This window comes from Leptopilina heterotoma, unplaced genomic scaffold (genome assembly GCF_015476425.1).
Source record: "Leptopilina heterotoma isolate Lh14 unplaced genomic scaffold, ASM1547642v1 Lhet_27, whole genome shotgun sequence".
NCBI lineage: Eukaryota > Metazoa > Arthropoda > Insecta > Hymenoptera > Figitidae > Leptopilina > Leptopilina heterotoma.
This window is the reverse complement of record NW_025110978.1, coordinates 783,893-800,049: the sequence shown is the minus strand read 5'-3', so window position 1 is coordinate 800,049 and position 16,157 is coordinate 783,893. Positions and strand designations below refer to the sequence as shown.

Here is a 16,157-nt window from a genome sequence, read left to right as displayed (position 1 = left end):
GCAAAGAATAAAGCAGTTATTACAAACTTCACATACCGTGGGATTTTTCCTACTGTCCTGATGATGTGTATTCTCACCGAGAGTGCCGCATCGATTTAGTTGAATGTAAAATTCGTAGTAATCACGACCAGTTCCGTTAACGTACATGCAGTCTGGATCATATGAATAACCTGAAAACAAAGATCATAATTGAATTGCATTTCACACTTGACTCTTGTATATTTTTTTATTTCCTTATCTTTAATTCTTTCAAATTTTCATTTTCTTAATTTTTCTTGTTTCTCGGTTTTTTTTTCTTTTTTTCTGGATTCTTTTCTTTGATTTTTTCTATTTCTTTGAATTCTTTTACTTTTGATTGACTTCTTCAATTTTTTTTTTATTTTTTTTTGGTAAATTTCGAATAAGTAGTATGTAGGATTCTAAACAAAAACTTTAGTTTATACTAGAGCCAATAGAAATTCGCCGAATAAAAAATTTCCTCTTTGCAAAAAACAAATAAACAAAGATCTAGAGAAAAAGAAAAATTGTTTCGGTCAAAAATTGTGACATGTAGAGTAATTTGAATCGAAAAAGTTTCCAAACAAGCTATCAAATTTGTATGGATATTGGATTAATTTCCTCTACTAAAATGTGAACGAAACTTTAGAAGGACGATTTTATTCTGAATATAAAAAGTTTTATGTCTTAAGTCTGTAATTGCCTTATATTTTGCACATTTTGTGAGTTATAAATCTGTCATTAAATATATTTTCTGAAAATCAATAAAGACTATCTTGATTATTTTGTGCAGCTTAAAATAATACTCTCTTCTTCTCTTAAAAAATATGATATTATTTCCATAGAGATTTATTCAAGTGGATACACAAAATTCTAGTACATTTTTAAACCAAAAATTCAAACAAAATTTTGTTAAACCGAAAAATAACTGTTTTTTAAATCCGGATGTTATTACTCCTTTTTATGTAACTATTAATTCAGAAAATTTTCCATTATTTATGAACAATTTACTGTAAACCTATTATTGACGATCGTGCCTTTCTTTACCTAGTAATGCCTTCGCTTAGACATTTACTGGAAACGAATGGTGGATCGATTTGAAGAAAATTTTTTCTTTACATTTGTTAATAAAGAAATTTCAAAATTAACAAATATATAATACTTTTATAACATCAGGTTTAATATTACTCATGATGATTTCAAAAATCAGTTTTCCAATGTTCCAATTTTTCTATGTTTGCATATTCAACAAATGGATTAATCTAAATATTAATTATTTTAGTAATTGTAGTGAAAATTTAAGCTGCATTTCCTTTTAAGGCCTCACACTGAGAATATGATGTACTTTGATTTCTTTGTATTACTGTTTTCAAAAATGTATTCTGTTTGAATGATTTTTCTTTTTATTCAGTCTAAAAATATGTTTAGGAATTATATGTTTAATGAGTTTTGAAAAAGTTGATAATGTATAACAATAAAAGAACCGCAATTTAGGTTTGAAGTAAAAATATTATTTCTTTAAATGAACTAAAAAATAAGATTGCATTCAATTGAAATATTAATTAACTGTAATGCAAACTTATTGTTTTAATTTAAACAGAATATGTTTGGATTCAAGTAAATATTTTTCTCAGTATGTCAAGGAACGGATTTAAAATCACTGTTCTTTAAATTTCACCTTCGAACTTATGGCGTAAATTTGAAAAAAGGTGATAATTTTCAGGCTATCTGAAATTTTTTTGTCATAAGTAAAAAGCAAAACCATGGAGAAAATGAATTTTGTATGGTCATAAAAAATGTTAAAAACTATACATAGAATTTAGAATAGAAATAATAGAATGTAAAATATGTAATCAGTTACGCTTTTATCAATAAACCATTGATTAACTTCAGCATAGAAGCTTTAGTTCATTGCGAATGACAGAACTTCTGTCTGAATATGTTTTCTGGCTATGCTTTCAAGAAAGAAGTTGAATTTCTACCTCCAAATGTTACAAACAAAAAAAATTGATTTTAATTTTATTTTATGTGACGATTGTTGGATACACTCTTGCTTTCATCGTATTTATATCAGAATTAGTGATTAATATCCAATGAAGCAAATTCTGCCTTTTTATAAAAAATTTTGGTATCATTACAAAAGAGAACCACAATATATTCGTATATTTCGGTTGCTAAATGAAGGATTCTTATAAACGAAAATTGTTCAAATTATAGGTATTTGGATCGTTAAAAGAAGAAGGCTCATTATTTGAAAACTGTTAAATTTTTTACGACAAGAAATTGCTGCAGGGAACTAACAATTTCATTATCTTGTTTTGTATCAATGCTCTCATTATTTTCAAAATAGAAAATCAGGTATTGCTATAACTAAAAGCATAACTTTTTCAACCTTCATGAGAGTGAATTCTTTCGGATCGTATTAATACTGTGACAGTTTTAAGTTTTTAAAGAAGAAACATCAGCCTTTTTTTTGAGAAAGGCACATTAAAATGAAGTTATTAAGAAGCATGTTTTGCATTGTGTTTTTTGGAGTCGTTCTACTTAAGGTACCAGTCAACAGCCGTTACACTCGAGGATTAATCAAGTATCTGAAAGAGGAATCAAAACTTTACCAGGTATTGTTTATAATTGATGATCAGTTACCTGTGAATTACGGTACGAAACCCAACAATCTAATTCAAGATGTTACTCGACACTTTCCATCGTTGAGTATTCGTTTAGATAAGGTAAAGCTTGATATTAAAAAATACGTTTCACTCAAACTTTCAGTTCCCAGGAGAACAACAATGTTTATTTTTTTGTTCAATGACAACCGAAAAGATCTGGGAGTTCAACTGCAAATGCTATTTGCAAGAATTGAAGAATCGTCCCTAGGACACTCGAAACCCAAATGCTTACTAAGTATTTTTAAAATACCAAAACATGCTTTTTACAAAAATTTCCTCGATTATTTGGCAAGAAAAAATTTTCTTGATCTTCACATCCTAGATCAAATTTCCGAAAACCAAACCTTATTATCACGCCAATCTTATGATCTTCCTATTGAGCATAACTACAATTTCTTTTCAAAAAAATATAATCACGCAAAAGTAAATTCTCAAACCAAATGGTTTCCAAACAAGCTATCAAATTTGTATGGATATTGGATTTACTTCCTCTACTCAAATCTAAACGATTCTTTAAAAGGTGAATTTTATTCAGAAATAGGAAAATTCACACATTTGTTTTCAGACACTATGAATTGCAAAATTCGACTTGTTGAAACTAAAGAAGAAGAAATAAAAATGTCAACTCTCTATAAAAATATGTCAGAAATGTTGGTTAATCCAATGATATTAAAACTGTACAATGAGGGGTTTAATGCTCCACGCATTCGCATTTTGTCGCTTAGTTCAACGAAGGCAGTTATTTTAAACAACCGAAGAGAAACTGAAAATGTTGAGATCTCTCAAGAATTAATTTGCATGATAGTTGCAACAACTGTTGTTATTGCTGCCATCAGAGTTACGGCCTTTTCTCTCAAATTTGACAGGGACATTTGGCAGACTTTCAGTATCGTTCAAATTATAATGGGATTGTCCGTCACCCAAGAGCCAAAGAAGACAGCAGAAAGATTAGTATTCGGAATTTTAATGTTAAATTGCATCATCTACTCAGGTTACATGTACTCTGTAATTTTAGACATCAGTTTCAGAGCAGAACCGCAAATTTCGACTCTTCAGGAGCTTGCAGACTCGTCTTTGACACCGATGATGGACCCCTTTATAAAGGAATCTTTGTTGAACACTTCTCGTCCGTACGTGCGAAAGCTTGCTAAAAATTCTGTCAAGATTCCACTATCTGGAAAACATTTCAGTTGTTTAAGGTACATGGCGAAGTTTCGAAATGTATCTTGCATTTTGGTAGACGCTGAATTTGCAGTAAATGAATTTAATGCTAGAAAAAAGAAATTAAACGTTAAAATTCTGCAGGAGCCTATAATGTATTACGTGAATGGTTGGCTTGTAAGGTACGATTCTCCTTATATTGACCGTTTTAACGAAATAATTCTGAAAGCTTCAGAAAGTGGATTGCTGAATATGTTTGTTGGCCATTATTTCAAGAAAAAAGTTGAAGTTCCACCTCCAGATGTGACAAACAAGAAGAAATTGATTTTAATTTTTTGTTCCGTCCTGATCGTGGGATACACTCTTGCTTTCATCGTTTTCATATCGGAATTAGTCATAAGTATCAAGTGGAGGAAATTGTGCCTGTTTTGTAAAAAACTCTATTAACACTAGCGACATATTGTGAGCAACACTGTTTGATGTGATCAATAAGAAAAAATTGCTTCTAATTGTTTTGCACTTGTTGACTTTTGGTGTCAGTTTCGCCTTCATTGTTTTACTATTAGAATTAATCATTAACACTAGGCCATAGTTTCACCGACACTGATTAAAAGTTAATTGGTGATTGAATCCTTAACCGACCAATCATGAGCGGTTAAGCTATGACATTAATCAATGATAAATTTTCAATCTGAGTTGGTGAAATTGTCCCTTAAATGGTACACAGAAAAAACGATAATCTTATTTTAAAAAGTTCCTACTTAAATAAAAGCCAAGAATATTCTTTACTTAAATTAATTAAGAGGGAAATATTCTTACAATAAGAATATCAATCTTATTGTAAGAATATTTTCCACTTAATTAAAGTGGAGAATATTCTTGGCTCCTATTTTATAGTAGGAGATTCTTAAAATTAGATTATCGCTTTTTCTTTGTACAAATTCAGATGTTATCTGTTAATGGCGTTTCATCTATTAAAAAATAGACATTCAAAGCGTTTTGTCTATGCACTAAAAAATTTCTTATAAATACATAAATAAGTAAATATGTTTGAATTAGGCAATCATTATAATTGAATTAAACGTAATTTTTATTGAACCAAACTTATTATGTAACGAATCAAATATATTATGCTAAATTCAAAAATAATTATTGGTTGTATGTGTAACAAAGATTTTTTATTTGATTTGATTATATCAAATGAATTCAAATATATTTTTTTCTCAGTGTATTCATGAGAAATTGCGATAAATTTTGCAACATTTTGTATCGTGTGAAAATAGATTCTTGACATATGTATTGGAAGAACACTTTATATTTTTCAAGGCCTTTACAAAGTTTTACGATAGAAAATTACTTGTACTTTATATTTCAACTATCTTTTTTCATCAAAGTATTGTTAATTACTGAGCTTAGGAGACATTGTTTTTTATTTTTAAAAAATTGTAAATAACAAGGACATGTTTTCTTCTATGTGAAGTATAAATTTTAAGCAGGATTATTTTTAAAGTAATTCAAAATTCTGCTGTCCAATGAAAAAACCTAGTTACAGCATTTTCCGTAAGGTTAAAGTTTACTTAGATTATAAATAAACCATACCTACGTCCTTATGGAAATTATTAAACTAATTAAATAATTTAAATTAAATTAATTGGTTCACAGTAAATCGTGAGGTATTAAAAAGTGTTGGAGATTAAATTAACACCAAAAAAGACTAAAATAATCAATTTTGGTGTTATTTTTTACAATGAATGAAATTTTAGTTCATTAAATTTTTCTATTACTACAAAACATGAAGATATCGATAACACCGAGTCTTCGACTCGGAGTAATCGATTTCTTCATATTTTATAATAATAATTAAAGATGACCAAGTAATAAAATCATTATTTTATATTAAAAAATATTATACTTCTTCAAAATTATTTTAATTATTTCAATTCAATTATTATTTTCAAAAATTGAAAACTACAATTTTACTTTATATCTATTATTTTTAATAATTTTCGAAAAAGTTTTTTGGCAATTTTCAAATCGATTTGTTTACAATATTCAATATCACAAAATTTCAATTATTCCTAAATTCTTTAATTAAATGCATATTAGAAAATAAAAACTTTAAATAATATAAAAGAAAATTCAATTAAACTTTTTCAAAAAAATTAATTTCAAAATTCAATTATTTCTCAAAATTCACGCTATATTGCTTTTAATATTCAATTATAATCTAAAATTTTAACTGAAATTCATTTTTATGAAATGAAAATCAATTTTTATTGGAAAATTCTACAAGAATTTAATTATTTAAATGCAAAAGTAAATAATTTATTGAATAATTGAATATGTTTCTTAAAATTTAATTCTCATAAAGAATTTTATTAACAAATTTTTAAATAATTGAATTCTCTTGTCGAATTTTATTAAAACTTGCATGAACATAATTACTTTTTTCAGGGAATTCAATTATAATTGTACGAAAAATAATTGAAACGCAACGATGAGTTTTATTATTAGTAAAAATATAATTGAATCCTTAAGAAGAATTTTATTACTCTTGAAAATAATTGAATTTCTGCAATAATTTGTAACTTCTCTAAAAATAATTTTTTTTCTAGTGTTTTTAACTAAAATTTTTCAATAAATCCATTATTTTTAATAATTTTTAAAAAAAGTTCTTTGAGAATTTTCAAATTCATTCGTTTACAATTCAATTTTACAAAATTTCAACTCTTCGGAAATTCTTTAATTAAATATTATATTGAAAAATAAAAACTTGAAATAATTTCAATAAAAATCCTATTAAACTTTTAAAAAGAATTAATTCTACAGAATGGTTTGTCAAAAATATGAAAAATTAAGAATTTCAATGATTTTAATTTGAAACTTTTTCAAAATTTAATTATTTCTAAAAATCCACGTTATAATGCTTTTAATATTTAATTATAATTGAAAATTTTAACTGAAATTCATTTTTAAAACCATTTTTATTAGTAAATTCTACGAGAATTCAATTATTTAAATACAAAAATAAATAATTTAGTAATTTCATTTTTCTTGAAATTAAATTCTCATAAAAAATGTTATCAACAAATTTTTTAAATCATTCAATTCTTTGGACGAATTTTAATAAAATTTTTAAGAATAATTACATTTTTCGAGGAATTCGATTAAAATTGCATTAAAAATAATTGAAATTCTGCAATTAGTTTTATTATTTATGAAAATAATTAAATTCTTAAAAGAATCTTATTATTTATAAAAATAATTGAATCCATGTAAAAATGTTATTATTTATGAAAATAATTGAAATATTGCGAAGAAATTTATAAAAAAAATTGGTAAATAATTGAATTTCTGTAAAAAATTTTATTATTTATGAAAATAATTGACGTTTAATTTTTACAAATCGTTGACTTTGGTGTTTTATTTAAAGTAATATTTTATTTATATAGTTAAAAATAACACCAAAATAGATTATTTTAATCCATTCTGGTGTTATTTTAACACCTCACGTTTTACTGTGAATTATTATTATTATTGCGGTTACTACGTTTTTACTTTAGAAAGCAGACTCGTTGATGTTAAATATTAAATTGATTTAAAAGGAAAATTTTTTTCTTAGTTTTAGCCAACATTTTTTTGGTTTATTTTGTAAATGTGAGTTTTCACTTATGTAAAATAAATGTAATATGTGAAATAAAATACTAAAAATATGTCCCATTGGAATTGTGAGTTTTAATTGTGAATATATATATATATATTAGCGAAAAGAGGAGGATAACAGATATGTTAAATAAAAAGAGACTAGTAAAAATAGGTACCGATGAGACGTTATTTAGAATAGTCTTATAAATTTTTAATTGTAATTTACAATTTATAATTGTAATTGTTAATTATCCAGAGTCATTATTTTGAATGTACAATAACATTAAGCTCTTGTGTGTTTTGTCAATAAATAAGTTTGAACTTACTAATTTGTTGCAAAAATAATTTTCTTGTACTTCTATTTCCTTATTGCTTTCCTTATAAAGTAGTTTTTATCCAATTTATTTAAAATCTAAATTTTCTTTTATTTCATAAGAAAAATTGAAGCGACTATTTTTATTTTATAATTAGAAAAATTTTAACTTTCCTTTCACTACAATTGTAACAAGTCTTTTAACCAATAAAAATTAATATTTTTAAATTTTAATAAATAAAATTTTGCGGTTAACGATCACTTCGAGTCAGAATTAATATTTTTTATTTACCTTCTTCATTTTACTTATATAATTTATTTTATCTTAATTTTTTTTATAAGTGGAAAAAGTGCCAAATTTGGAACTTATGATTTAATGAACAGTGAACCAATCGAAGTATGTCTGACCTACACGGCTTTATACTACTTATTCTCAACTTTTCTTTAACTAAAAGAAACTTTCAAGTTTCAAATAAAAATACAAAGGCAAGTAAGTAAACTTTAAATATTAAATTTCCTCTCCTGAATTCTTAAAGAGACTGAAAAAATGAAATTTTGTCAAAAGTTGGTCTGACTATACGACTGACATATGTTACTAATTTTTTTTTACTTTTTGAGTAAAATTTTTTCCTTTATTTTCTAAAAATATAAAAAGTTTTAATTTCATTTTGAATTAAAATTTGTAATTGAAATATAGAATAGAACATGAAATGTTTCTTTTCCAAAAGAAAAAAATGAGTTTCTGAACAATATATATATTTTTTTATATCTGTAGTAAAAGTTAGTATTTAATCAGTCATCGGTTCACTGAGATTAATAGCAAAAACTACTTACAGTTGAGCGAAACTCGTTCTTTTTTTTGTATTTACATTTATAGTCTATTAGTTCATTAGTTGATTAATTTTAAATCAGTAGTGCAGATCAATTTTAGTCAGCCAATACGTTTTCTCATTTTAATATTACTTACGATAGAACATATTTTTATTTCATTTTTAATTATTTTTTTACTTAAATTGAGTATCAGAATAAAATCGTACATTCAAATTTTAATGCAATTGAATATTTTTCCAAATGGAAATAAAGAGAAACTTGAATGAAATACAAATGTAAAATTACAAAAGAAATTAAATTTCCAAATCGTCTTTCGAAAGTACAAGTTTTATCACCGCATTTAATCAACGAAAAAGTAAAATTAATATCAAGAAAACTAATAAAATCGCACGATTCAAATAAAACTCGTACCGTTATGTAAAATCACAGACTTAACATAAATAAGTACAACTCGTTATCATAAAATCTCATAATCTATATATATGATTTCTGAAAAAGATTCGTTGGCATAGGATTGTTTCATAATTAATATATTAGAGGTAAATATGCGGGGAATAAATCGAATGAAATTCATGTCCGACCCGAGTCTGTTGCTTTCTTGCTAGCGCACATCCATATAATTTGCGATGATCACTGCAATGGGATTTCTTCGAAGGACTCGTAGGTAACTCGTGGGGACGTATAGAGAGTGTATAGAAAGATGCAGCGTTAGATATTTACGGACCACCTGAGAATCCATGTCTTCCTTTTCTTCGTCCCGTGTGCAATACACCGCGCCATGGAAAACACGCAGAATCGGAATAACGGAGATAGTACAATCTTATGCCGCGACGAAAAAAGCGTGCTCTCGACTAATCGTCCTGCCCGATCGATTTACGATAATTACTTTTCCATTATTAGCGCCATGTATACTCGTTATGTTCCCTTCGAAAGAGAGAGAGAGAAAGAAATAGAGAGAGAAAGGTATATATATATATTCCAATGGAACCTTTCTGCATGAGTAACTTTAAGATAATACATTTACGTAGAAAATTTTTTCCCCTCTCTTCTTTCTTTTCATTTTCTAAGAGCTCCAATTAAGTACTGCGTAACTATATGAAGTTATCTCTATATATAATATTCATGGATCATTGCGCGTAATAAGTCCAAATTATTATTACTGTAATAAATCTTTACCTGCAGAGTAGAGAAGTCCGGCGAACGAGCCATTAAAGCCAATTCGGATCTTCATGTAATCGTCTTGACATTCCGCCTCGATATCTGAAAATGTACATACGAATAGTTGAGAAAATTTTCCGCAATTATTATTATTGATAATATTAAATTACTATTATTATTATGTGTTTTTATTTTCATTATTAATATTATTTTATTATATTTTTATTATTAATATTATTTTATTGTATTTTTATTATTATTCCATTTTTTCGAAGCAATAATTTCTCAATTGAATTAAGTAAGTGAAATATTTAAAACGGTTAAAGAAGTAGGGTTGATACAATTTTAATAAAATATAATTAGTTATATAATTAGTTTGAAATAAGTGTTGCTATTATTTTACTAAATAAAATGTTGTTAAATTCATAAATAGTATTTACAGTTTGTATAAATGTGTATTTTAGAACTATGCATAGCTCCAAAAACAATTATAGTGTCAACTGTTATTTTACAAATTTTTCCTATTGAAATTTAAAATAAAATATTTTCAAACTAAAACAGTTACTACTAAAATAGAAATGTATACTACAACTAAATTGAATTATAATTTTAAAAATATTATTTTAGATAAAAAAACAAGAATAATAAACATCATTTAATTCAAAATTATAAATCACTGAAGTAAAAATTAATTTTAAATGTTATTTTATGATTGTTTCTAAAACTTGAAAAAAAAAAATAATTAACACTAAAGCCTAAAAATACTAAAACATAGTCATACTAAAATATAGTTTACTAAAACTCAGTAATCAATAAAATATTAAAATATATTTTAATTATTTAATATTTCTAAATACATTATTATTAATATTGAATATAATTGAAATTCATAAAATTCAATTTTCGATCAAAAAAAGAAATAATAATTTAAAGCAGAACTATAAATAGTTATTTCAAAAAAATCATTTCAAATGTTAATTTACAAGTAATAATTCTCACTACAATTTAAAAAATACCAAAAAAAGAAAATAATAACCAATAAATTGTAATTAATTTTCAAGCATGTTTTTAACCAAAATATTATTAAAATTTAATGCAACTAAAATTAAATTAATTTTTCTAAAACGTGATTTTAAGTAAAAAAAAAAATATTAAGGGCATTTGAACCTTGATGACGTTACAGTTTGTGCAAAGCATGTGTGACGTCTTCAAGGTTCAAATGCCCTTAATCAAAACTATAAATAATTTCAATAAAAAATGTCGTCAAAAATTATTTTATACATTATTTATGTTTAAATTTATTTTTTATTATTATTAAAACAATAAATATTAATAAAATTTTTAAAAATATGTGTAAACTAAAAAAGTAACTACTAAAACGAAAAATTACTAAAAGTCTGTTTAATTAATTATTTTAAGGGAATTTAAACCATTATGACTTCATAGCCTTAGAACAAATGCTTTGCACAAACTATGACTTCATAATGGTTCAAATACCCTTAAAAACGAGATTTTAGGTAAAAAAGAAAATAGTAATAATTTAAATTAAAATAAAATTAACAAAAGTAAAAATTCGTTTCAAGGGTAAATTTATAAATAATTATTACTGAATAAATACTGAATAACTGAATAAAACGAAATTGAATTACCTACTATTACTCTTAATAAGTGATTTTAGGTAAAAAAAATAAATATAATACAAACGAAATATTTTTAAGTAAAAAGGAAAAATAAAATAAATAAAAAATTAAGTATCTAATTAAAGTTAATTAAAAAGTAATTAAAATTAATTTTTTGTTAAAATAAAATTAAAATTGAAGTTTCTTCCCTTCTTTCTCTTCATTTTTTTCATTACATTTTTTTAATATTATTATGATTAAATAAATAAATAAATAAAACAATAATTCCTAACTATAATAATCTCCGTATTTCATTCTTTCATTCTGTCTGTCCACATTTGAAAGTTATAGTTTTTGTGTATGCTTTTGTTTTTTTTTTCTTTAAAAAATATTGTCTGACAGATCGAAAAAATGTAGGTATTTTTTCATGATTTATAATAAAACAATATTTGAAATTAGAAAATATAACAAAATTATGATTAACAAATAAATTTTGTTTATTATATATGATTTTTTCTATAACAAATTTCGTTTGACTGATCTAAATTATGCAAATTTTTCTCCTTTTTATTTATAAAAAATATGAGAAAATTGTTAATTGTTAAAAAGTTATAGTTCAGAAATAGGAAATAAACCCATTTTATGAATAATTCATATTTCTCAATAACAATGTTGTTCAGAAACTCATTTTTTTCTTTTGGAAAAGAAACATTACATATTCTATTCTATTTGACAATTACAAATTTTAATTGAAAATGAAATTAAAACTTTATATTTTTAGAAAATAAAGGAAAAAATTTTACTCAAAAAAATGTTCTGTTACATTTATTTACGAATTTCTATAATTGTAAAATTATTCGAAAAAATCAATAACTTTTTTTTTAAATAAAATATTAAATTAATATTATTTTTCCATAGGAATTAAGAATTTCAAAAATTTTAAATTCAAATCTTTTTAAATTCAATAATACTTATAAGAATATTTTTATAAAACATGAAGATAGCAATTGCTCCGAGTCGAAGACTTTATTATTTATAAAAATAATGTAATTATTGCGAAGGAATTTATAAATAATTTGTAAATAATTGAATTCCTGAGAAATTGTTATTATTTTATGAAAATAATTAAATGTTTGTGTACTATTTTTGGGAATTTGAAATTGATTTGAAAATAATTGAACTTTGGGGAAGAATTTTGTTATTTAGAAAGATAATTGGGATTTCGACGAGAATTTTTTTTTAAATTTGAAAGATAATTGAATTTTATGAGTAGAATTTTATCACTCTTGAAAATAATTGAATTTCTGCAGTTATTTGTAATTTTTCCAAAATTGGATTTTTTTACTGTTTTCAACAAAAATTTGAATTATGTACAAATTTTTAAATTATATTATTTTCAAAATTGCTAATGTTATTCTAGAAAATTAAATTGTTGCTCGTATTAATAATAATATAAAATAATAGTAAATTAAATAAACATGGTAATAAAATTGTAAATGTAAATTAGTGAATATGTAAAATGAAAATTAAAAGTTACAATATTAATAATATTCATTTCACCGATAAAAGTAAAAGTGGAGCAATCTGAATGAAACATTTCAACACAAAATCAAAATAAATGGAACAATACATTAAAAAAAATAGCGAAGAGAATAAAAAGAACAAATTTTAATATGTATTTAAAACCCAAAAAAATATGTAATTCTGAAAAAAGCGAAAAGAAAAAATGCAAAAATAAAAAAGCACGAAGATAAAAAAATGCAAAGAGAATAAAACGCAAAGAAAATGAAATGCAAGAGAAAGACAAAGAACAAAAAAATAAAATTTTCAATTTATAAATAAACAAATAATATCATTATAAATAATGAAGGATTTCAATATATCATTTATTATACAGAAAATTTCAAAATCTAATCGTAACAGGAAGGAAGCTGATTCTTATAATAACACAATAGATTAATTAGTCTTTCGAGTAACATGGAAATGGTCAGATAAGATTTTTCGTGTCGAAATTTCGTCGACATTATTATGGGGATGCGTTGAAGTGGATGCAAACGGAAATTCAGTCATCGATGACGAGAGTGAAAGTGGAATGGATCTTATAGGCGCTCTTCGTGGTAAAAAGAAGTTTCCATGTGACGACGTAACGTTTCACATGTATATAGATAGATAGATGTATATAAAAGAAGAAGAAGAAGAAAGAAAAAAAAAAGATGAAACGATAGTTACACTTGACGTAAGACCGATGATACAACTGTGTTTGTACTACTCTCTTGATTTAAAATCCAACGTTATATTCCTCGAGACGCTTAAGAGGCTTTGGATATGTTTTCAAGTACTCTACACCCATTTAGTATTTACTCCTCAATGCTTTCGTGTTCATTGTCCGGCAAAACGGCCGTGCATACACAATGAGATGTTGCACAAGTAGAAAAAAAATGTTTTTTTTCTCTATCTCTCTCTTTTCACACTTGTTATTTCGATGATTTTCATCTGTCGAAAAATTGTCGTCTGTTAATTTGCAAAATATTATTTATGGATCTCTTTATAGGTGTTTTTAATATTCTTTTAAAGAATAATTTTTTTAATTATTTCATGGAAAAATGTAGTCATTGTTACTTTATGGTAAGAAAAATCTAAAGCGTTTGGAATTTTTTGTCAATTTTTAATATTTTTGAAAATATTCAAAGCAAATTTTTACAACGTAAAGTGTTTGAAAACTTTTTTTAACTCTTACTAATTTTAGAATAAATTTCATCCAAAAATAAATACTAATTTTTGCAAATATGCAAAAATAGTTTAAACAATCCATATTTTAATGATTCTCTTTTTTTTTGTTACAGGTGAGTCTCATTATTATTTACTCTTTACAATCAACAAAAAACGTGAGTCAATTTTTGAAACAATACCCAATAATTTTTCATAAAATAGATAAATTTTTTCATATTTATAACAAATTAAATTTTTTTTTAAATAATTATGGATTTTTGAAATTTTTCGAATAGCAAATTTGGAGTGAATTACTCAGAAAACACCAGGAGCTAAGTTTCATTCGAATTTGATAAATTTTTAAAAATCGTCTGCCATATTGGATCAGCCATTTTGAATTTTAAAAATCTCGTATCTTTTATTTGTTTATTATCTTCATTTTGAATCTAAACCTGACAAATCTAATAATACCAATAGTTCATTTTCTTCTTTTTCAAATTTTGAATTTTAATAAATCGTTTTTTCTTTAAAAGAAATCTTTATCAAATTGAGCCCAGATCTATAGAATTTCACTAGAATCATTCTATAGAAATTCTAGTGATTTTTAATTAAACTTTGTGAAATAATATTTTTCAATTTTATATTATTGTGTATTTAAATTTTACATTTGATTTATATGACAAATTTTAGGCAAAAATTCTTTATATCATTTAAATAAATATAATTTATTTAACTGAGTAACAGGACTCGAATCAGTGAAAGTATTTAAAAATATAGATTTTACGGACCAAAAATGAAAAATTACGGACCAATTACTGACAAAAGTATAACCAATCCGAGTCAAATAAAAGAACATTTTACTTAAAAGTATAAATTAAATTTTTTCTTCATGTTTTATAATAATATTAAAAATGGCAAATTGATAAAATCATTATTTTATATTGTAATATTGTACTTCTTCAAAATTATTTCCATCATATTAATTCACTTATTATTTTTAAGAATTTTTCACTAAAATTTATCTTTAAATCAATTAATTTACAAAAAAGTTCTACAATTTTCAAAATTCATTTATTTACAATATTTAATTTTACAAATTTCAAATAATCGTAAATTCATATAAAAAAAATTAATTTCAAAATTTAATTATTTCTAAAAATTTACTCTATATTGCTTTTAATATTCAATTATCAACTAAGATATTGAGTGAAATTCATTTTTAAATCAACTTTTATTTAAAAATTTTACTAGAATTCAATTATTTAAATAAAAAAATTAATAGTTTATTTAATAATTGAATGTTTCTTAAAAATCAAAATTCTCATAAAGAACTTTACCAACATATTTTTAAATAATTGAAAATTTCGACGATTTTTAGTGACATTTATAAGAAAAAATAAATAATTAAATTTTCCGAGAAATTCGATTAAAATTGTATTAAAAATAATTGAAAATCTACGATGAGTTTTACTATTTATGAAAATAATTAAATTCATAAAAAGAATTTTATTATTTCGACAAATAATTGAATCCCTTTAAAAATGTTATTATACCTATAGAAAAATAATTAAATTATATTGCGAAAGAAATTTATAAAAAATTTATAGATAATTGAATTTCTGTGAAATTTTTATTATTTTTTGAAAATAATAGATATTGAAAATCATTAACTTGAGGAAAATTTTTGGAAATAATTGAAATTTTGACAAGAATTTTATTATTAAATTTTTGAAAATAATTAAATTTTTAAGAAGAATTTTATTATTTATAAAGATAATTGAAATTTTGACGAGAATTTTGTAAAAGTTTTTGAACAGAATTGAATTTCTGCTAAAAATTTTATTACTTTTGAAAATAATTAAATTTTGCAATCATTTGTAATTTCTCTTAAATTATCCAAATTACATCATCCAATTTACGAACTTTTTGTCCTTTTTAATTAAATTACGGGTCTTTTTTTAAAAAATCTGACTTTTACGGACTTGAATCAAATTAACGGACCTTTACGGTATTTACGGACCTAGTTCGAGCCCTGTGGTAATCATATAATAATAT

The 16,157-nt window shown here is 23.8% G+C and overlaps 1 protein-coding gene across 4 annotated transcripts in view; it reads right to left on the bottom strand.

Annotated features, from left to right (window-relative positions):
- The window catches only part of LOC122503789, a 338,227-nt gene that overhangs the window by 15,190 nt on the left and 306,880 nt on the right, over nt 1–16,157 (bottom strand). For all 4 annotated transcript variants that reach the window (XM_043614481.1, XM_043614482.1, XM_043614479.1 and 1 more), the window contains 2 exons: nt 9,793–9,876; nt 37–170 (listed from right to left, as the gene is read on the bottom strand). In XM_043614481.1, coding sequence (XP_043470416.1) covers nt 37–170; nt 9,793–9,876 — 218 coding nt within the window. The remainder of the gene's footprint in view (nt 1–36; nt 171–9,792; nt 9,877–16,157) is intronic.